The sequence below is a fragment of the Bufo bufo genome, chromosome 3 (genome assembly GCF_905171765.1).
Source record: "Bufo bufo chromosome 3, aBufBuf1.1, whole genome shotgun sequence".
Lineage (NCBI taxonomy): Eukaryota > Metazoa > Chordata > Amphibia > Anura > Bufonidae > Bufo > Bufo bufo.
The window spans coordinates 452747300-452771669 of NC_053391.1; the positions used below are offsets into that span (position 1 = coordinate 452747300).

At 38.4% G+C, this 24370-nt stretch overlaps 1 protein-coding gene across 1 annotated transcript in view; it reads left to right on the top strand.

Moving 5' to 3' along the window:
- The window catches only part of GABRA5 (gamma-aminobutyric acid type A receptor subunit alpha5), a 271577-nt gene that overhangs the window by 80830 nt on the left and 166377 nt on the right, over window positions 1-24370 (top strand). Inside the window, exons 3-4 of the mRNA XM_040422321.1 lie at window positions 18233-18300; window positions 23128-23348. Of these exons, the coding sequence (XP_040278255.1) occupies window positions 18233-18300; window positions 23128-23348 (289 nt within the window). The remainder of the gene's footprint in view (window positions 1-18232; window positions 18301-23127; window positions 23349-24370) is intronic.

Here is a 24370-nt window from a genome sequence, read left to right on the forward strand (position 1 = left end):
TATTCTAAAACAAGAATATATAGCAATATAGCAAATATTCGTAAAATACACATATTAGCCATAGCCATAGCCAACTAATAGGAAAGTTGCCTTATACAGTTAAAAGAAAATCGCAATACGCGAATAATTAAATCCCATATTATTCACGATAAATAGAATAATGACGAATATTAGATTTTGACGAATATAAGATGAATATTCAATTGAATATTCGCGAAATATTGCGAAATCGAATATGGCACCTCCCGCTCATCACTATTGAACCCTGTTCAACATAAATGCTGTGGAATGATTCCTCTCTATCCTTTCCCTACACCTTGAATAATCTTTCCCTGCACTTTTAAATTGTTTTTTCTAGCACTGTCCCTAGCGCCCTCTGACATCTCTCCCTGCACTAAGTACACTGGAAAATTGCAGAATCCAAGATGGCTGAGTCTATTTATAGGGCTGTGACATCAGAGGGCTGGCTGGCTGCTGATTGGCTGCATGCATGGCATTATGGGCGATCCCGCGTTTCCAGAGTTCTTTGCTCCATGTCCTCACATGTACAGCAGCCATTTTAGGAAAAAATGCGATTCGTTCACACGAATCGCGAGGAAATTCGGCTTCGGTGCGAATTGAATTTTTTCTGAAATTCGGATTTAATTTAAAAAATTTTTTTTTAATTGTGATTTTTAGCCTCCTTAGGAAATTTAGAAGGGAAGCAAGTTGTTGGACTCCCACCAATAATATATTGATGGTCTCTCCACAGAATAGGCCATCAAAAGTAAAATCTTGGACAGCTCCTTTAAGGCCTTTTACATGTCTATAACCCTAGAACTATCGAGATGTATAGGTTTTTAACATGACACTGGTAGATTACTGTAGTGTATAGAATTCTTTTTTTCTATTACACATAGGTAGCATGGAGTGACAGAGTTCTATGCCTGCTGCGAACAGTGTCTTGTACATACAGTAGCTCTGCTATTCTACCATGACTGAAGTATACAGTACATTGTGAAGTGGTTAAAGATGTCCTGTTACAGCTTGTGCAAAGAGCTCAAAATGTACTGGATACCAGCAATACGTCACAGCATTGTGTATTGAACATTATATATACAGTATATATATATATATATATATACAGTACAGACCAAAAGTTTGGACACACCTCATTCAAAGAGTTTTCTTTATTTTCATGACTATGAAAATTGTAGATTCACACTGAACTATGAATTAACACATGTGGAATTATATACATAACAAACAAGTATGAAACAACTGAAAATATGTCATATTCTAGGTTCTTCAAAGTAGCCACCTTTTGCTTTGATTACTGCTTTGCACACTCTTGGCATTCTCTTGATGAGCTTCAAGAGGTAGTCCCCTGAAATGGTTTTCACTTCACAGGTGTGCCCTGTCAGGTTTAATAAGTGGGATTTATTGCCTTATAAATGGGGTTGGGACCATCAGTTGCGTTAAGGAGAAGTCAGGTGGATACACAGCTGATAGTCCTACTGAATAGACTGTTAGAATTTGTATTATGGCAAGAAAAAAGCAGCTAAGTAAAGAAAAATGAGTGGCCATCATTACTTTAAGAAATGAAGGTCAGTCAGTCAGCCGAAAAATTGGGAAAACTTTGAAAGTAAGGGCTATTTGACCATGAAGGAGAGTGATGGGGTGCTGCGCCAGATGACCTGGCCTCCACAGTCACCGGACCTGAACCCAATCAAGATGGTTTGGGGTGAACTGGACCGCAGAGTGAAGGCAAAAGGGCCAACAAGTGCTAAGCATCTCTGGGAACTCCTTCAAGACTGTTGGAAGACCATTTCAGGGGACTACCTCTTGAAGCTCATCAAGAGAATGCCAAGAGTGTGCAAAGCAGTAATCAAAGCAAAAGGTGTCTACTTTGAAGAACCTAGAATATGACATATTTTCAGTTGTTTCACACTTGTTTGTTATGTATATAATTCCACATGTGTTAATTCATAGTTTTGATGCCTTCTTAGTCATGAAAATAAAGAAAACTCTTTGAATGAGAAGGTGTGTCCAAACTTTTGGTCTGTACTGTATATATATATTTATATATATATATATATATATATATATATATATGTTTTTAGTAATACATTCCAATGCTTACATTTCATTAGTTGTCTTTAAGTATAAGTAAAATCAGACTTTAATAAGGTAGCACACAGATTATTTAGGTCAATTGATAGTGATATCATATATTACTTCTGTTCTTCTTTTTATCAGTGATGCACATTTTGTAGGCTCCATTTCCTCCTCTTATAAGATCTTGCAGCCTTTTCTGTCATATTCGACTAGCCAGAAAGAGTCCCTTAGAGCTTGATTATTTTGTATCTATTATGTAATAGGCAAGTTGAAGCTTCCTACTGAGAATATAGACCTCCCGCTTACATCACTGGATGCCTCATGCATATTCATTAGTCTCCACATAAAAGGTCTCTTTACAGTAGAGTTATTGAAAAAGGAAAATATTGCTGTGCGTATTTTACTCATTATTCATAGAAAAGCTAATAGTAATATTAGCAGGAGCCATGCTATCAGGATACCATATTTATTGCAACTTTTTAAAAATTACCTTGGCTCTTTTCAGTAAATGATAAAACTTCTGAGAATTTTTCCGTACTGTTCTCATTAAAATGCACACATGAAATATTTATGGTTAGTAGAGGAACACGTAGTTGTGTCTTTGCTATGAAATTGGATTTAATTAATAAATAGATATTCTATCTATCTATCTATCTATCTATCTATCTATCTGTTTTAATAATCTGTCTCTCTGGGTGCAGATTGTATTCGGATTTCCATATATTCCATGATTTAATTTTAGTGTACACCTCATTTTTTGGATATACTGTATTTGGCCTAAACGTTTAGGACATTGTAGTACGTATGGTTCCCTAGTATATTAAGGGGAGACTTAAAGAGGTATTCCGCTTAAATTAAATTATCCTTTCCACAGGATAGGGTATAACTATTAGATTGGTGGGCGTTCTATCACTGAAACCCCCACCGATCATGAGAACAGGAGCCTTGTACCCCCTGCAGCCCCCTGAAATAAACGGAACGCAAATGCGCATTGCCGCTCCTTTAATTTTTATGGGAGTTCTGGCGATAGCCGAGTACAGTGCTTGGCATCTCCAGAATTCCTTTAGAAATTAATGGAGCGGCTGCACACATGCCTGCCACTCTGTTCATTTCAGGGGCCTGCAGGGTGTATGAGGCCTGCGTTCTCATAATCGATGTTGCTCTCAGTAGTAGGATTCCCACCTATCAAATTTTTATCTCCTAGCCACAAGTTGAATGGATCTAACCAGATTACCACTGTAAGCATCATTTGGGATCAAACTTTTGGTATTGTTTGACAACAGTGATACAGTAGCTCAGTCCACTGCACTATTATTGCTGTCAAGAAAAACAGAACCACAACAGGACCCAATAAGTCTGTGAGATATGACACTCCTATTTGAATTGGAAAGTAAATCCGTTAAAGTGGCTATGGATCTGGCATAACCAGAAGCCATGATGTTAGTGCAAGCAGCCTTAACCCCTTCACAACATCTGCCATACATGTATGCGGATGTCGGGTCTTTAACTCCTTAACGACCCAGAACAAGAATGCTCGTCCTAAATGGCCGGTACTTTGCACCCCAGGACGAGCATTCTCGTCCTGCGGTCCTTCCTCCCCCCCATGTGCGCTGCTGCGATCAGCATCACGGATCCGGCTGTTACTGACAGCCGGATCTGTACTGCATCCATCAGCATCGGTGATAATGATGATGCTGGTGAATTAACCCATCTTATGTAGTGGTCAGCGCTGACCACAGCATATGGGAGGTTTGCGTTCACTCTCATTAGCCTGAAGGCTGGGTCTCCTAGGCAAATGTCAGTGTCTTTCTGTGTAATTCAGTACAATACAGAATGTACATATAATCTAGTATAGTTAGGCACACCTACAGTTGTGGCCAAAAGTTTTGAGAATTACATAAATATTGGAAATTGGAAAAGTTGCTGCTTAAGTTTTTATAATAGCAATTTGCATATACTCCAGAATGTTATGAAGAGTGATCAGATGAATTGCATAGTCCTTCTTTGCCATGAAAATTAACTTAATCCAAAAAAAACCTTTCCACTCCATTTCATTGCTGTCATTAAAGGACCTGCTGAGATCATTTCAGTAATCGTCTTGTTAACTCAGGTCAGAATGTTGACGAGCACAAGGCTGGAGATCATTATGTCAGGCTGATTGGGTTAAAATGGCAGACTTGACATGTTAAAAGGAGGGTGATGCTTGAAATCATTGTTCTTCCATTGTTAACCACGGTGACCTGCAAAGAAACGCGTGCAGCCATCATTGCGTTGCATAAAAATGGCTTCACAGGCAAGGATATTGTGGCTACTAAGATTGCACCTCAATCAAAAGTCCAGCAAGCGCCAGGATCGTCTCCTAAAGAGGATTCAGCTGCGGGATCGGAGTGCCACCAGTGCAGAGCTAGCTCAGGAATGGCAGCAGGCAGGTGTGAGCGCATCGGCACGCACAGTGAGGCGAAGACTTTTGGAAGATGGCCTGGTGTCAAGAAGGCCAGCAAAGAAGCCACTTCTCTCCAAAAAAAACATCAGGGACAGATTGATCTTCTGCAGAAAGTTCGGTGAATGGACTGCTGTGGACTGGGGCAAAGTCATATTCTCCGATGAAGCCTCTTTCCGATTGTTTGGGGCATCTGGAAAAAGGCTTGTCCGGAGAAGAAAATGTGAGCACTACCATCAGTCCTGTGTCATGCCAACAGTAAAGCATCCTGAGACCATTCATGTGTGGGGTTGCTTCTCATCCAAGGGAGTGGGCTCACTCACAATTTTGCCCAAAAACACAGCCATGGATAAAGAATGGTACCAAAACACCCTCCAACAGCAACTTCTTCCAACAATCCAACAACAATTTGGTGAAGAACAATGCATTTTGCTGCATAATGGAGCACCATGCCATAAGGCAATAGTGATAACTAAGTGGCTTGGGGACCAAAACGTTGACATTTTGGGTCCATGGCCTGGAAACTCCCCAGATCTTAATCCCATTGAGAACTTGTGGTCAATCCTCAAGAGGCGGGTGGACAAATAAAAACCCACTAATTCTGACAAACTCCAAGAAATGATTATGAAAAAATGGGTTGCTATCAGTCAGGAATTGGCCCAGAAGTTGATTGAGAGCATGCCCAGTCGAATTGCAGAGGTCCTGAAAAAGAAGGGCCAACACTGCAAATACTGACTCTTTGCATAAATGTCATGTAATTGTCGATAAAAGCCTTTGAAACGTTTGAAGTGCGTGTAATTATATTTCACTACATCACAGAAATAGCTGAAACAAAGATCTAAAAGCAGTTTAGCAGCAAACTTTGTGAAAACTAATATTTTTGTCATTCTCAAAACTTTTGGCCACGACTGTACATCTGGACACACTATGGATTCGATAATGTTAATAAAATTTAATTTTTTGGGTAATATTCTGTATTAAAATAACTCAAAAACACTTCATTAAAACGTTCTAAAATACACACACAGATTGTAAATACTCCACAATGATATATGATACTTCTAATAACAATGTGACCCACAGACATAAAAAGAAAAAGAAAAATAAATTGGCCGCGGTTTGCACTTGTATACTAATTCCCATGGTGCCCACCTACAGTCAATAATCAACTTGTTGATATAGGCAAGCAAAAGTATGTATGATGTCACAAAATTAATCTATTGTAGATATTACTAATCAATTTTCATTTAACTTGCAGTTGAATGAAAGAAGCGCTATTCGGATGAGAAAAAGAAAAAGAAGCGCCACTCTGCTCTGTTCCTGCTCTCCTCACCGCGTCTCAGAGCAGGCAGAACGAAACGAAAGTTTTCACTGCATTCCATATATATTATGGTGTTGTTTCGAATAACATCAATCCATACATTATTATGCTGGTCCTGCTAGTTGTTAGAAGTCACGATACTCTTTGGGCGAGTTATCGTACATAACTTATTGGGCTTCACTTGATCTTATTGTACTGTACTGTATTCGAACAATCTTGCTTATAAGAATGTCATTATATCGAGTCTTATACTTACATTTGCACACGTATATTTGAGGTATTTTGAATCGCCATTTACTCAATCTTTGCTGGGTTGGAGTTGGGTCCAGTATCTGCGTCCCACGTGTGTTGCGATCTGGAAAACCCTTACCTCCACCTTCTTTCTCTCGTGAGTATTACTGCGCTGAATTTCCTGGTTGTATGGCCGCAGGATCGGGCTGGCGAACTCTCTTTACGGAGTGTTGGTAACGTCAGCGTCCCACGTGCTTTAGCGCTGGTGTGGCGAACCTCGATTTGCTAATAAAACTTCTGTAATTGTTCAGGAATGCTTCAAATTCTGTATGTATAACAAGCAGACCTCCAATATATTGGGGGGGGCTTATTTGTACCAAACATGTTTAGGAGTTAATAACATACTGCTTCTTTAGTGGTTACGTCCCCAATGTTTTCCACTTGCTTAAATACCTTATCCAGGATTACTAGCCGTAAGGTATACCAAAATCCTAGAGTGGATTTGTATTCGTATACTCTCGCAATCTCATGAAATATTATCAAATATATGGATAGAGTTATATAAAACTGCCTTTGAGCAAAACAGTAGAGAAATTGCAATGGAACCGCTCAGAAACCGCAATACAACTGAGAACATGGACTTTTGAAAACAAAAAAATGTCTATAATTGAATATATGAGCTGATGACCTGATGTATTTAACAAATATATATTTGATAATATTTCATGAGATTGCGAGAGTATACGAATACAAATATAATCCAGAATTTAGGTATACCTTACGGCTAGAAATCTTGGATATGGTATTTAAGCAAGCGGAAAACATTGGGGACTTAACCACTGAAGAAGGACTTTGTTATTAACTCCTAAATGCGTTTGATATGAATAATACCCCCTGACAATATATTGGAGGTCTGCTTGTTATACATACAGAATATGGAGTGCTCCTGAACAATTACAGAAGTTTTATTAGCAAATCGAGGTTCGCCACACCAGTGCTAAAACACGCGGGACGCCGATGTTACCAACACTCCGTACAGAGAGTTTGCCGGCCCGATCCTGCGGCCATACAACCAGGAAATTCAGCGCAGTAATACTCACGAGAGAAAGAAGGTGGAGGTAAGGGTTTTCCAGACCTCAACACACGTGGGACGCCGCGGCAGATACGGGACCCAACTCCAACCCAGCAAACAGTGAGTAAATGGTGATTCAAAATACCTCAAATATACGTGTGCAAATATAAGTATAAGACTCGATATAATGACATTCTTATAAGCAAGATTGTTCGAATACAGTACAGTACAATAAGATCAAGTGAAGCCCAATAAGTTATGTAAGATAACTCACCCAAAGAGTATCGTGACTTCTAACAACTAGCAGGACCAGCATAATAATGTATGGATTGATGTTATTCGAAACAACACCATAAAATATATGGAATGCAGTAAAAACTTTATCAACAGGACGTTTCTTCTTTTTGTATACAATTACCTCCTCTGAGACGCGGTGAGGAGAGCAGAAACAGAGCAGAGTGGCGCTTCTTTTTCTTTTTCTCATTCGAATAGCGCTTCTTTCATTCATCTGCAAGTTAAATGAAAATTGATTAGTAATATCTACAGTAGAATCATTTTGTGACATCATGCATCCTTTTGCTCGTCTATATCAACAAGTAGATTATTGACGGTAGGTGGGCACCATGGGAATTAATATGCGATGCAAACCGCGGCCAATTTATTTTTAGTTTTGTTTTTATATCTGTAAGTCACATTGTTATTAGAAGTATTATATATCATCGTGGAGTATTAACAATCTGTGTGTGTATTTTAGAACATTTTAATGAAGTGTTTTTGAGATATTTTAATACAGAATATTACAAATAAAAATAAATTATTTATATACTTTATTAACATTATCGAATGCATAGTGTGTCCAGATATAGGTGTGCCTAACTACACTTGATAATATGTACAAACAAGATAGACTGGGTGAGTCGAACAGTTAGAGCACCCAGTCCGGATTAATTAACAGGTGAGCCACCTCATAATCTAAATTTTCTGTCAAAATACAAAATGTATTGTACTAAATTGAAACAGGGATCAAACCCTGAAAAGGTGAAGTCCCACAGTAGGAAAAATATAAAAAGTAAAAAAAAGTGAAAAAAATGTGTTTTTATAATAAAGAAATTAAAAGTTTTGAGTAAAAAAAAGCTTCCTTTTCCTAAACTAAGTAAAATAAAAAAAGTTAAATATAAGGAAAAAAGAAAAGTAGACATATTAAGTATTGCCACGTCTGTATCGACTGGCTCTATAAAAATATCACATGACCTAACCCTTCAGATGAACACCATAAAAAAAATAAACTAAAAACTGTGCTAACAAAATATTTTTTTTGTTACCTTACATCACTAAAAGTGCAACACCAAGTGATCAAAAAAGCGTATGCCCCGAAAATAGTACCAATTTAACCTTCACCATATCCTACAAAAAATAATCCCCTACCTAAGACAATCGCCCAAAAAAGAAAAAAAAATATGGCTCAGACAATAGAGACATTAAAACATGATTTTTTTTTGTTTCAAAAATGCTTTTATTCTGTTAAATGTAAAAAAAAAGTAGTTTACATATTAGGTATCGTCGCAACCGTAACAACCTGCTCTATAAAAATACCACATGACCTAACACCTCAGGTGAACACCGTAGATTTTTTAAAATAAAAATAATGTCAAAAAAGCAATTTTTTGTCACCTTACATCACAAAAAGTATAATAGCAAGCAATCAAAAAGTCATATGCACCCCAAAATAGTGCCAATCAAACTTTTATCTCATCCTGCAAAAATTATCTCCTACCTAAGACAATCTCCCAAAAAATAAAAAAAACTATGGCTCTCAGATTATGGAGACAATAAAACATGATTTTTTCAAATAGGATATTATTGTGTAAAACTTAAATAAATAAGATAAATCATACATATTAGGTATTTTCACGTCTGTAACAACCTGCTCTATGAAAATATCACATGTCCTAACCCCTCAGATGAACACCGTAGAAAAATAAAATAAAAACAGTGTCAAAAAAGCAATTTTTTGGTCACCTTGCATCACAAAAAGTGTTATACCAAGCGATCAAAAAGTCATACGTACCCCAAAATAGTACCAGTCAAACCGTCATCTCATCCCACAAAAAATGAGACCCTACTGTCTTAAAAATCGTCCAAAAAATATAAAAAAATAGGGCTCTCAGAATATGGAGACATCGAAACATGATTGTTTTAAATAAAAAAATGCTGTAATTGTGTAAAACATAAATAAATAAAAAAAGTATACATATTGGGTATCGCTGCGTCCATAGGAGCCTGCTGTATAAAAACATCACATAACCTAACCCCTCAGATGAACACCGTAAAAAAAAAAAAATGGGTAAAAAAAGTTTTTATGGTCACCTTACATCACAAAAAGTGTAATAGCAAGAGATCAAAAAGTCATAAGCACCCCAAAATTGTACCAATCAAACCGTCATCTCATCCCGCGTTCCTACCTAAAACAATCGCATAAAAAATTTAAAAAACTAGGGCTTTTAGAATATGGAGACACTAAAACATGATTTATTTTTATTCAAAAATGCTGTTATTGTGTAAAACTTAAATAAATTTAAAAAAGTATACATATTAGGCATTGCTGCGTCCGTAAAAACCTGCTATATAAAAATATCACATTACCTAATCCCCACACCAAAAACAAAAAAAGTGAGTAAAAAAATGCATTTTTGTCACCTTACATTACAAAAAGTGTAATACCAAGCGATCAAAAAATAGTACCAATCAAACCATCATCTCATACTAAAAAAATTTAGACTCTACATAAGACAGTCGCCAAAAAATAAAAATAAACTATGGTTTTAAGAATATGGAGACACTAAAAAATATTTTTTTTCAAAAATACTTTATTATGTAAAACTGAAACAAAAAACTAAAAAAAGTTGTCATATTTGGTATTGTCGCATCCGTAACAACCTGCTCTACAAAAATAGCATGGAATTTAACCTGTCAGATGAACATTGTAAATAACAAAAAATAAAAACTGCCAAAAAAGCTATTTTTTGTTACCTTGACTGAAAGTTTAATATAGAGCAACTAAAAATCATATTTACCCTAAAATAGTACCAACAAAACTGCCACCTTATCTCGTAGTTTCCAAAATGGGGTCATTTTTTGGGAGTTTCTACTCTAGGGGTGTATCAGTGGGGCTTCAAATGGGACATGGCAGCTTAAAATGATACCTTCCAAAAGCCATATGGAGTTCCTTTCCTTCTGCGCCCTGCCGTGTGCCCGTACAGCAGTTTACGACCACATATGGGGTGTTTCTGTAAACTAAAGAATCAGGGCAATAAATTTTGAGTTTTGCTTGGCTGTTAACCTTTGCTTTGTTAGTTGAAAAAATGGATTAAAATGGAAAATCTGCCAAAAAAGTGAAAGTCTGAAATTTCATTTCCATATTCCTTTAATTCTTGTGTAACACCTAAAGGGTTAACAAAGTTTTTAAAATCAGTTTTGAATACCTTGAGGGGTGTAGTTTCTAAAATAGTGTCACTTTTTTGGAGTTTCTACTCTAGGGGTGCATCAGGGGGTCTTCAAATGTGACATGGCAGCTTACAATTATACTAGTAAAATCTGCTTTCCAAAAACCTTATGGCGTTCTTTTCCTTCTGCACAATGTGCCCGTACAGCAGTTTATGACCACATATGGGGTGTTTCTGTAAACTACAGAATCAGGGCAATAAATATTGAGTTTTGTTTGGCTGTTAACCCTTGCTTTGTTAGTGGAAAATAATTGATTAAAATTGAAAATCTGCTAACATATCGCCGGAGGCTGTATCTCTTGAAGCTGCACGCGCGCAAATAGCAGCGTGCAGCGTTCTCCATCAGTGTGCAGAGTTTGGATTGTCCATGACTATAAGAATCTTAATACATGCCGCTGTTATTTCTGCTCCTGAAGAAATGTCACCACACATAGAGTGACATAGAAACGCGTCGAGCAGACGCTTATATTTGCAGAGACGGTTCTCTACTAGATAGTGATCGGACAATAGGGATGCTAATCAGCTGGGTTGTAAGTAGAGATCGTACATAACGGCTCTCACCCACAGTTCACCTATCCTTTCTTCTATCTACCCATATTCACTACGTGGAAACATTGTTGCAGCTGACCCTTGAAGCTGCAAACTTTGTTGCTGGTACCCTTGATACATCTTTGGGAATCCAAGCACCACTAGTGAATATATGGGAGTGCATCTGTGAATTATCAGAAGAGATATCTAGTACAGACCATACTGATATTCCAGCTCTGCACGTCTTACAAGCCTGTTGTGAGTGGCTGTACCCATACAATTGTGGAGTGGGCCACTCATCCAGGCTTAGCCTGATAAATCCTACATGTGGCAAGCTCGCCACGATTTTAATATATGATAAATAAAATTTCCTTTAAAGCGTATATTCAGGCAGTAAAACAATAAAATTGAAAATCTGCCAAAAAAATGAAATTCTGAAATTTAATCTCCATTTTCCAATAATTCTTGAGGAACACCTAAAGAGTTAAGAAAGTTTGTAAAATCAGTTTTTAATACCTGGAGGGGTGTCGTTTCTAAAATGGGGTAATTTTGGGTGGTTTCTATTATGTAAGCCTCACAAATTGACTTCAGACCTGAACTGGTCCTTAAAAAGTGGGTTTTGGAAATTTTCTGAAAAATCAGGCTGTGTAGAGCTCTGTTCTGCCGCTATGTCCCCCGGTATTTTCGCTGACTTGGTTATACTGGGAGGAGTCTTCCCTGTTTCTCCCTGGGCGTTCCTTCTCCCTGGCTGTAGCGCTGTCCAATCGCAGCGCAGAGCTCACAACCTGGGAGAAAAAAAAACTCATGGACGGATCAGATCAGATAATACAACCGTCTGCATCCATTCAGAATGGATCCGTTTGTATTATCTGTAACATTGCCAAGACGGATCTGTCTTGAACACCATTGAAAGTCAATGGAGGATGGATCCGTTTTCTATTGTGCCATATTGTGTCAGTGAAAATGGATCCGTCCACATTGGCTTACATTATGTGCCAGGACGGATCGGTTTGGCTCAGTTTCATCAGACGGACACCGAAATGCTGCAAGCAGCGTTTTGGTGTCCGTCTCCAAAGCGGAATGGAGACTGATCGGAGGCAAACTGATGCATTCTAAGCAGATCCTTTTAAATTCAGAATGCATTAGAATGCAAACTGATCCATTTTGGACTGCTTGTGATAGCCCTGAACGGATCTCACAAATGGAAAGCCAAAACGTGAGTGTGAAAGTAGACTTAGATGTCTTCCTCTCAGAAACATAGCAGGAAAAGGAGAAGTAAAATCAGGCACAGATTATGTATCAGCTCTGATCAGCCTCTACCTGATGAGCTCACATCTGAAGTTTGCCTACAGTGTCAGTCTTCTGACAATCTCTCTTTTGTCCGTTCGGCTCCAGGTTTTCTTTCTTGGTTTAAAGATAAACTAAACTCGGTGTTTGTGGAAATTCAAGCGGCACATAAATCTAAGAGACCGAGGAAAATTCCACGTGATCCATCACCACAGCTATTATCCTCAGAGGCCTCCACTGTAGCTGAATCATCCGATGACTGACTCGGATGACCCAAACGAGTTGTTTCTCCTTCATAAAGATAAATTACGTGAGCTTTTTAGAGCTGTCAAAAAAACCATAGAGTCTGAAAAAGATGTAGAGCCTAAATCCAAGAGAGATAAATTATTCTATTTTCCTCCTACCAAGGATAGGTTGCTGCCTGGTCACCCAGTCCTTGATAAATGGATGAGAAAAGACTAGGATAAGCCAGAGCAAAGAACAGATCTTGGCGCTAGATTTAAGTCTACATACAAATTGCAAGAAAGTTCTCTTAGGGGATTCATGTCCTAAAGTTGACTTTGCAGTGGCTATATTGTTCAAAAGATCTGTCTTTCCATCAGAGGATGCTTCTTTGCTCAAAGATCCTATGGATAAAAAAGCGGACTCTGTTAAAAAAGTATATATGTCATCTGCTGCCACTTCTAAAATCGCTCTTTTCATTGGTCTCTGTGGCTAAATTTCTTCGTGTTTGGCTCAGCCAACTAGGCCAAGACATTAAAGATGGAGTTCCCAGAGAAGATCTTCTAAAAAATTTGTCTCTACTCAAGGCAGCTTCAGAATTCCTCTGTGATGCCTTTTAGATTGTGCAAAGTTCTCCTCCAGGTATATGGCCCTGTCCAACTCTGCCAGGCATTCTTTATGGATTAAACAAAGGCCTGGCAACATTTTTTCAAAGAATCATTTCTGTAATCTGCCCTTTCAGCCAGGACACATGTTTGGGCCACAGCTGGATAAGATATTGGAAGCCCTGAATGGGGAGAAAGGTGCTAAATTTCCAGAATCCAGAAAAAGATGTCCTCTTTTTAGATCCTTTCAGAATCAGAGAAAGAGGTCCCCCAGATTTAAAATAAATTTTAGATTTTCCAATAGACAGAGAAGATTTAGATCCAAAAGAGAAAAAGGACAACAATCAAAAATCTGGTTTATGACGCCAATCCTCCATGGCCTCCTGTAGGCACCATACTATGAAAATTCTGGCGTCAATGGGCAGCCACCTCCTCAGACGCCTGGGTGATTTCTACACTACAAAGGGGCTACGCAATAGAATTCATCTTTCCTCCTCCGGACAGATTCACAATACCCAGAGTAAAGTCAACAGTGGTGCAATGTGTTACTGTGGTGCCTTACCTAGACGATTGGCTCCTGAGAGCATCTTCTGCAGCTCTACTATTGAAGGATCTGCAGACAACGTTTTACAAGAACACGGTTTCTTGATAAATTTCAAAAAATCTCATCCCAACACGGAACATCAAGTTTTTGGGATTTATGCTGAACTCTCACAATATGAATGTGAAGCTTTCAGTAGAGAGGAGGCGGAAAATTGTACGAGAAATTTCTCACCTTACCACATGCCACTCGATCACCATCAGAAATGCGATGAGAATACTAGGGCTCCTTACATTATCAATCAATGCAGTCCCATGGGCCAAAGCCCATATGAGGAAGCTCCAGAACAATATCTTGGCATCATGAATGGTGCTTTCAAAGACCTGGACAAGATAATGTACATTCACCCCTAAACTTCTCAAGATCATCAGTGGTGGCTGATTCCGTCTTATCTCCAGAGAGGTCATTGTCTGATTCCTCAGTCCCGGACTCTCCTCACCACGGATGCCTCAACATTGGTTTGGGGTGCCCATGTTGGCAATCATTGGGTAAAGAAGAAGCAGAGCTTTGCAGAAAAGCCCTTATCCTCAAATATGAAGGAGTTAAGAGCAGTAACTCTAGCTACAGAGCATTTTCAGCAACTGTTGCAGGGAACTCATGTTCAAATTCGACTGTCATTTATATAAACAAACAAGGTGGTACAGGTAGTCCCCTTCTGTCATTGGAATGCAGGAAATTGATGGTCTGGGCATCTGGAATATCTGCCACTCACATCAGGGGGTCTCTCAATTGTCTGGCCAATTACCTCAGCTGCAATAAGATAGCTCCCGGCGAGTGGAGCCTAAACTCGGAGATCTTCAATCAGATTGTCCAAAAGATGGGAATTCCAGACTTGGATGTCATGGCAACAGCGAAGAATGCAAAGCTAGGACAGTTCTGCTCTCTCCATCGGGATTAAAAAGCATTGGCGACGGATGGTCTATCTATCAGCTGGATGGGAAAACTAATATATGTTTTCCCTCTTCTTCCTCTAATTCCCAAGGTCCTGAGGAAAATACTGGAAGAAAAGACAGAAGCAAGAGCAATACTTCCATTCTGGCTGCGCAGAGCGTAGTTTTCTCTGGCATTGATGATGTCGAGAGGGATCTTTTGGAAGCTCCAACTATGGCCTGATCTTCTATCCCAGCGAGGAATCCTTCATCCCAATCTGAAGATGCTCCACCTAACGGCCTGGAAGCTGATCGGCAAGCTCTATTAGAGTTAGGCCTTTCCTCTGAGGTTATCTGCACAATTCTAGCCTCTAGAAGACCAGCAACTATTAGAACTTATAATAGAGTCTGGAAGATCTTCAAGTTGTGGTGTACCAGGCAATCTCGGGATCCTAAAGCTATAACTACTATTCTTCAGTTTCTGTGAGAGGGTGTCAGTAAAGGCCTCAAACGCAACACTCTGAAATTACAGTTTACAGCCATAAATGCTCAGCTGCAGGGATTGTTTTCCAATAACTGCCTGATAAAGTCATTCTTCAGAGCCCTAAGTATTGTTAATCCAGTGGTTCATCCTCCGCTTCCTTCCTGGGATCTTTCTCTTGTTTTGTCTGTGCTCTCCAACTCGCCATTTGAGCCTTTACAGCAAGCATCTCTGCACTTCATAACCTTAAAAGCGTTCTTTCTTATGGCCATAACATTGGCCAGAAGAATAAGTGAGCTCCAAGCTCTGTCTATCCGAGACCCAAATCTCAGAGACCTAGGTCATTGTCTGGTTCTTCATACAATGCCTGGATTCCTTCCAAAGGTGGCTTCTAGCAATAATATAAATCAAGATATCACCTTACCTGTGCTATGTATAGATCCTGTTGGTGAAGAACAGGCAACACTTCATATGTTAGATGTAAGAAGAGCTGTTTTGTGTTATCTAGAGAGGACAAAACAGTTTAGATCAGCGGAGAATCTGTTCATACAGCATCATGGTCCAAATAAAGGCAACAAAGCAAGCAAGGCCACTCTTGCCAGATGGATACGCAGTACAGTAGAAAAATGCTATTTATTGAAGGAAGTTCAGTGTCCACTTGACATCAAGGCACACTCAACCAGATCAACTGCAACTTCATGGAGTTAGCACAGGTATCTCACTAGATCTGCTCAGCTTCAACCTGGTCCTCGAATTCCACCTTCATGAAAGATTATGACTGGATCTTATGCAGGCAGAGGGCTCTACTTTTGTCAAAAGAGTATTTGAGTTAGCATCTTCTATACCCCCCCCCCCCCCCATTAATTTTTGCTTTTCAATCCCATATGTATTTGGGCAGCCGTAGGACGTCCAGGAAAGTGAAAATGTACCCATCTGAAATTTTCGTTTCCTGTAGTCCTTAGGCAGCACAACTTTCCCTCCCTTAATAAATGTATTTTTGCTGCCTTATAATACAAGGAGTTTTCATTGGTGTCAGAGTTTTATGGATGGTCCTGGCATGTGATTGGTTGTTTAATTTAGTTTCTTATTAAGCTTGTTAACCTGTCTCTTCTTGTTGTACCTAGGGGAATAAAACCCATATGTATTTGTGCTGCCCAAGGACTACAGGAAATGAAAATTTCAGGTGGCTAAATTTTCACTATGTCAACGCCTTGTATGTTAGACATTCCTTAATGTTCTTTATATGAAGTGAATGAGAATGCAGTGATTTATTGGCAGCCTTTGGGTACTATACATGCATTTTAACCATATTATTTTTGTGAATGTAATAAACTTGCCAGATTAACACAATTAGATGATGGTGCTTTAGCAGAACAGCTCTGAAGAAGCCATGTTGTTAATGCGAATATTTCCTTTAAAAATGCAAATCATGAATATTGTTTACAGGTATATACTGACTGGTTAAACTAATTATATCACATGCAACTTTATATTTTTTCTCTTATTCAGATATACTAAATTCTTTACAAAAACACTCTCCAATACATTATACACTAACGATTCCATAAACAAGCATGTTCTTTATTAGTCTTTCATTCATCCCACCAGCCCCTGACCGAATCCCATTACCATCACCCGTAGGAGATAAAAAAAAAGAAAAACTAATTCCACCGTTTTAGATCCTGAGATTGACAATATCTTTTTCCTGGATATTCTTTAAAGTTATCGCTTTCAAAGAGTGTTCCTCAGTTCATTATCCGTGATTATGGGATGTTAAAAAATATGCAACAATTAACAATCACTTATTAGCCCTAAACAGTACTTTTCAGGACTTTATTTATACTGCAGAAACAGTCCCCCTGAAAATACTAGTACCACACAGATAGTGCCCCTTCCATAATTATTGGCACACAATGCCCTAAAAAATAACTGCGCCCAGCAAATAGTATCCCTAATACTAATAGTGTAAATATAATGTCCCAAAAATATAATTGTGCTAGGCTGATACTGTGCCAGGGTGCCTGCTACAGTAATAGTGCTCTCCAAAGTCCCACAAATATAAATAATTTCTGCCAGAGTGCACTTAATGTTAACAGTGCACCCAATAATAATAATGCCTGCCATTTGGCCCATACTAGTAATCATGTTCCCCATAGTACCCCAGTAGTAATAATTCTCCTAATAATGTATGCCAGTACAAAAAAAATAACGCCTTACAATGTCTGCCAGTATAAAAAATACTCCTTTATAATATGATCCATTGCAAAAAACACTGCCTTACAATGTGCACTAGTACAAAAAATATTCCCTTATAATGTGCGGCAGCACAAAATACCCCTCTAATGCTCCAATGGTGAAAGAATTTATTTCTAAAAAATAATGTATTATAAATTTGCTTCAAAATACACAATGAAATCCATATATAAAATCTCATGCATGCTTCCCGATAATGCACATCTCTGATAACGAGTCAGCAAATAGTTTCAAGTCCAGTAAGGACAAATAAACAGGGCAGCTTTGACCCTTGCTGTAGCATCACCTCATTCTAGGCAATTTATCTTCCTCCTTTCTGCAGAAACTGAAGAGACAGACACTTGCTGACCTACAGTACACTCACTCCATAAATTCAGCCACTGAACCAACACCCCAGGGAAAGTGATCCCACCCTGTTGCTGAAAGACAACACATCCCCTCCAGTTTCAGGTGGAACAGAATCAGCAGTCAAAGACACCAAGAGCTGGCCCTGCTGTAGTACTGGGAACCCAGGACCACCATACTGATGGTGCTAGGGAAGAGAAGCTTGGCTGCAACCTAAACCTGAATAACATGCTAACCATCTGACAATGATTATGTATGCAAATATACGAGTATGATATGAAAATATACATGACTAAAATCCCCCTTCATAGATGGCTCATAGGAGATGTGTATGAAATATTGCCCGTAAATAATTACAGTATTCTTTTTTTCTCCAGAAAGAATTACTCAAGTGAAAACAGATATTTATGTTACAAGCTTTGGCCCAGTATCAGATACAGAAATGGTAAGTTATAGAACAGCAAAGAGGCAATTCACACTATCAGAATGATAATAGTGATTAAGCTTTTCTTTATACAGTAGTTCTATTTTGCATGAACTCACTGTTGTCTATTATTGTTTTTGAGAGTAGAATGCATATTCAGGATTTTTCAAAGAGCTTTTATTTAACTTTTTGTATGCCCCTATGAAGACCTTTCCCACCAATGCTACCATTGCTTTCCCACATAAGATATATTGGTATGCACAAAATCTAAGACACTCATGGGCTTGAATCTTGCAGAAAGGTACCCATATAAATCCAGTACTTGTAAGCAGAATGCTCGCTTGGCATACAACTATTTCTCCAGATTTGTGTATACAAATACATGCTCAGTTTGACGACCAATCTCTGAAAAAGAAAAAAAAAAAAGCGTTGGGGACTGAAAGTTAACCCACCTGATTATTCAAAGAAAACAAAAGACAGAAAAGTCAGCGACAGCTTGTTGGTGGTTTCCCTGAAGCAATAAAATATATGTTTTTATAGTACTTGGAATAAAACCTGAGCAATAAATAAAAACTGTACAAATGCTAGTGTGGTTATATTGAAAACGGATGGCTTTGACTTTGCTGATGATACAGCAAATGTTCCTACAAATTTCAGCATAATTCAGAAGAAAAATTATATATTTGTAAAAGTGTTGTACAGTGTCTTAAATAGAATTCATTTTTTAACACTTCAAGCTGTTATCTTTTTATTTTTTTTTACTGTCAAATACTAATATCTTTCAAAAATAACTTTTATTAGGATTTTTTGAATATTTTACATACAAACCATTGAATCAAATTTATGTATAAAGCAATAAAGAAGATTACAAGGTTTTAAAATTGCATCAAAGTATTGGTGGTATATAAATGCAACAGTTAGATGTAGTGAAAATGTATCTATTAGAAAATCATAAAGGGTACTGCCAAATGAATGATCATGTCCTGTTTGATATATCATTTACATAATTTTATTTAAAAAAATTGTTGCATTCATCAAAATATCCCTGAAGTACCCCAACCATTCTTGATAGATAGTTTCTAATAGGTAAATCCTACATTAGACTTGATTCAGTCAGGACAAGTATGTGAAGACATTCTCCAGGCACTGTATGCAGGTAACACAGCATTAGGACACTTTCACATGGTCAGTATTTGTTCAGTAATTTTCAGCAGCCACAACTAGGAGTACGTTGAAAACACAGTAGAGTCCCACATTTTTACGTTATACTTTTTCTCTGTATGTCCCAATCCTAGTTTTAAAATACAAACACTGAGAAATAATAATGACCAAATACTAACAATGTGAAAGTGGACTTAGGCTATGGTTACACCAAAATGTTTTTTTCTCAAACTACAAAATATTACAGTGAAACCACTGTCTATAAGAAATGCATTGAGTAGCTTGAAAACTGTTAGAAAATCACTGCAGCTACGTGAATAGCTTCAACTCTGTTGGAGAGATTTAAAGGGGTTCTCTGGGCATTTCCTTTAATTATCTGATGGTACTAACCTGTGGAGGGAAGATGTTTCACATTGTAATTACTGTACCCTCCCTTGCTTCTCCTGGTGCTGTCAGCTCTGCATGCTCAGGGGCCACTTCTGGTTGGGACTTGGGTGGAAGAGCTTGGAGTGCGCACAAGAGTAGCAGAGATGGTGGCAACCGAGCAGCAAGGGAGGGTAAGTGCTAAGGGAAATATCTCCAAATGTTAGTACCATGGGCTAATTAGAGGAAATGACCAGTGAACCAATTTACTGACTAGAGATTAATTATTGGCAAGAGGTTTTTTAAGGTACTGTGTGGAGAAAAAAAATATCTTGGAAATTGCACAATTTTACAGTGATTATACCTCAAGCAATGAAATTATCCCTTTTTATCACAATCAGCAATCTTCCTCTTAGCATTTTTAAAGCTTTTCAAAATATATTTTAAAAAATAGATATTTTACAGTGTTGAGCGAGCATGCTCGGCCGAACTGCTGTTCGGCTCGAGCATCGCTATGCTTGGCAGATCCGAGTGCTTGTCCGAATACTTCGGCTGCTCGAGTACAATTTAATACAATGAAAGTCAATAGAACGCCCAAACATCAAACCAGGCACCCCCTGCTCTAAAGAAAAGAGGGTGTCTGGTTCACAAAAAAAATTAGAAATTAGAAATCCCATCAAAATGGTTTGGAAACAGCATTAAGAGGATAGCTAGATACATTTTAGACTCCTATTATGTATGACATACAATAGACAACCACACAAAGGCTATATGCCAAAAGCCAGGTATGTGCAAGCCATCAATCTATCCATGAGACAGATAACAGCCAGCATACCTTACAATGGCAGCCTTGTGCACTATGAGATATTCCAAACCAGCTCTCATCTGACTGAGAACCAGTAAACCTCAAAGTTATTTTGCATCTGTTTGATGGCTTGGGTGGACCTGCACACCTAGATATTGCAAATATTATAGAATATTTGCAATAAAAATTCACGATTAGAATATACGTGATCTACACTGAGTTATTACTCAGCTTTCCCAGTGTCAGATATCATCACTGAGTTATTACCCAGCTTTCCCAGTGTCAGATATTATCACTGAGTTATTAGCCACCTTTCTCAGTGTTAGATATCTTCACTGAGTTATTACCCAGCTTTCCCAGTGTCAGATATCCTCCTAGTGTAGATTGTGAATATTCTAATCGTGAATTTTCATTGCGCTATTGAGTTATAAACAGCGCCATCTATTGGTTTCATAGTCTTATGACAAGAGTAGACTAATAGTTTTGTCAGAAGACTATGAAACCAATAGATGGCGCTGTTCATAACTTAATAGCGCAATGAAAATTCACGATTAGAATATTCACAATCTACACTAGGAGGATATCTGACACTGGGAAAGCTGGGTAATAACTCAGTGAAGATATCTAACACTGAGAAAGGTGGCTAATAACTCAGTGATAATATCTGACACTGGGAAAGCTGGGTAATAACTCAGTGATGATATCTGACACTGGGAAAGCTGAGTAATAACTCAGTGTAGATCACGTATATTCTAATCGTGAATTTTTATTGCAAATATTCCATGCAAAAGGCTACACTAATAAGCTTGTCATAAGACTCATAGTCTAATATTCTTGTCAGAAGACTATGAAACCAATAGATGGTGCTATTGAGTTATGAACAGCGCCATCTATTGGTTTTATAGTCTTCTGACAAAACTATTAGTCTACTCTTGTCATAAGACTGTGAAACCAATAGATGGCGCTGTTCATAACTCAATGGCGCCATCTATTGGTTTTCATAGTCTTATGACAGCTGAAAAACAAGGCAGATTTTGCTCATTTGCATGTCTTTCCCATATGCCCATATTTATGCAAATTAGTTTTTACATCACAAAACTGTATAGAAAGGTTATTGAATATTATGTTAGGACAATCAGAAAACTTTTTGTCGCCCTAATGATATTGATCTAGGTGTGCAGGTCCACCCAAGCCATCCAACAGATGCAAAATAACTTTGAGGTTTACTGGTTTTCAGTCAGATGAGAGCTGATTTGGAATATCTCATAGTGCACAAGGTTGCCATTGTAAGGTATGCCGGCTGTTATCTGTCTCATGAATAGTTTAATGGCTTGCACATACCTGGCTTTTGGCATATTGCCTTTGTTTGGTTGTCTATTGTATGTTGTACATAATAGGAATCTAAGACGCATCCAGCTATCCTCTTAATGCTGTTTCCAAACCATTTTGATGGAGTTTCTTTTTTTTGATGGAGCATTTTGATGGAGCTTTTTTTTATGAACCAGACACCCTCTTCTCTTCCGAGCAGGGGGTCCCTGGGGTTCTCCCATTGACTTTTATTGTGCTCGGGTGCTCGGTAGAACACACAAGCATGCCGATGTGTTCAGCCAGAGCACACGAGCACTTTGGTGCTAGCTCAACACTAATATTTTAGGTAAGTATTTACTAAAGAGCGTATTCCTCCTCTTAGAAGTAACAGCGTAATGCTAGGATATGCATGACTTGTTGACTGTGGGGGTCTGAATTCTGAGAGCCCCAGTGATCCTAATTAAGCACAGCACTAGTCAAGCATTGTCCCATTCACTTGAATAGAACTATGTTTTAGCCCTGCATGAGTGACTGGGGGGGGGGGGGTATGGATTGGTTAGGGATAGTGCTATGCTGGGAAAGTTTTGACCATCTGACATCTGTAAAATCACAGGCAATTAATGAACTGGACATGTTAGATTAATGTCACATCCATTTATGTCACAATTGGACGCAAATTAGTGGTTTACATTTTGTAGCCAAGGCTTGTTAAAGAATTTAGTTACTTCAAGATGTGCAGCAAATAAAAAGTTATCCACAGAGGGTCGCATTTGTTGACCTCCAACAAAATAGTAAAGTGGTGGCCTATCTTATCCAAATGACATGTATTTAATACATGGACAGTGCAAAACTATGAATATATTTTTCAATAACTGTAGCAGAATTATTTATATCTAACAAGCCATACATATTCACGTTAAAATAAAATTGTTAGAGAAGATGGTTTCAGGTTTTTAAAAAGGATGTGATTTGTTTTTCTACAGTCACTCTTGTTCATGGGCTGTGTCATTGCAGCTCACATCATGCACTAATGGGGCTTAGCTGCAATACCAGACTCAGAACATGGACAAGAGTGGCGCTGTTTTCTAATCCCTGGTAACAACTTGAGATACAACAAATAGGAAAGCAACATAAATGAATACTTTCAAGTGGATTTATATAAGCTAACAATGATAAGGGCCAAAATGCTAACCTTAGACTCTGTTTTGCAGGAATATACCATTGATGTGTTTTTCCGCCAGAGCTGGAAGGATGAAAGACTTAGCTTTCAAGGACCTATGCAGCGTCTTCCTCTTAACAATTTACTGGCCAGTAAAATCTGGACACCTGACACTTTTTTTCACAATGGGAAAAAATCTATTGCTCATAATATAACAACCCCCAACAAACTACTACGCCTCGAAGATGATGGCACACTACTCTACACAATGAGGTAAGATGAACTATCAGTACAATGAATGGGAATTAGAAGTAGGGATAACTGCTTCATGTTAGAAAGTGCAGCAGACCAATATTATAGCTCTCAATGATGATGTCCTGATAACTGAAGCAGTGAGATTTTCTATTTCAGAATATTAGTAATAACTGACTGTAACATGGATGGTGGAACCAGGGGCAAACATAGGATTTTAAACCAGGTGGACATATGGACACATAGTTGACCCATCACAATGCCCCTCCCCATATACAAAGTGTCTGGATATTTACAGATGAGTAGTAACACTGATTAAAGTGCCCTTTCTGACTATTATATAATTTTCTATTTTCTGTACATGATTATAAGGGGAACCATCTTGTCTGAGCTGCTTCTCAGCTCTGTTAACACCACTTCTGAGATTTGCTGCATCCATGTGGACACAGAAAACTAGTGACTAGAGTTGAGCGGACACCTGGATGTTCAGGTTCAACGGGTTTAGCGGGACTTCACAAAAAAGTTCGAGTTTGGGACCCGAACTTTACCCTAACTTGACCCCGAACCCAAACCCCATTGAAGTCAATGGGGACCCGAACTTTTGAGCACTAAAATGGTTCTAAAAAAGTCATGGAAAGGGCTAGAGTGCTGCAAATGGCAGCAAAATGTGGTTAAGAGCATGGTAAGTGCTCTGCAAACAAATTTGGATAGGGAAATGATTTAAAATAACATAAAATACATAGGTGGAAGCGGCGGTGGAGGAGGAGGAGGAGGAGGTAGCCAATACTGGTTTTAGGTTTTAAATTTTTATTTATTTTTTGTTTAAATTAGGGTACACCCCAAAAGAGTGGGAAATATCAAAAATACAACAATGAGCAATTGCGCTGGAGTATAATAATGGTTGGGTTAGGCCGGTATACATGTCTATTCTGTACAAGGTACGGACAAGTCCTGTGGTATCCATGCCTGGTTAATTTTAATGAACGGGAGCTTGTCCACATTGGCTGTGGACAGGCAGCTGCGCTTGTCTGCGATAATGCCCC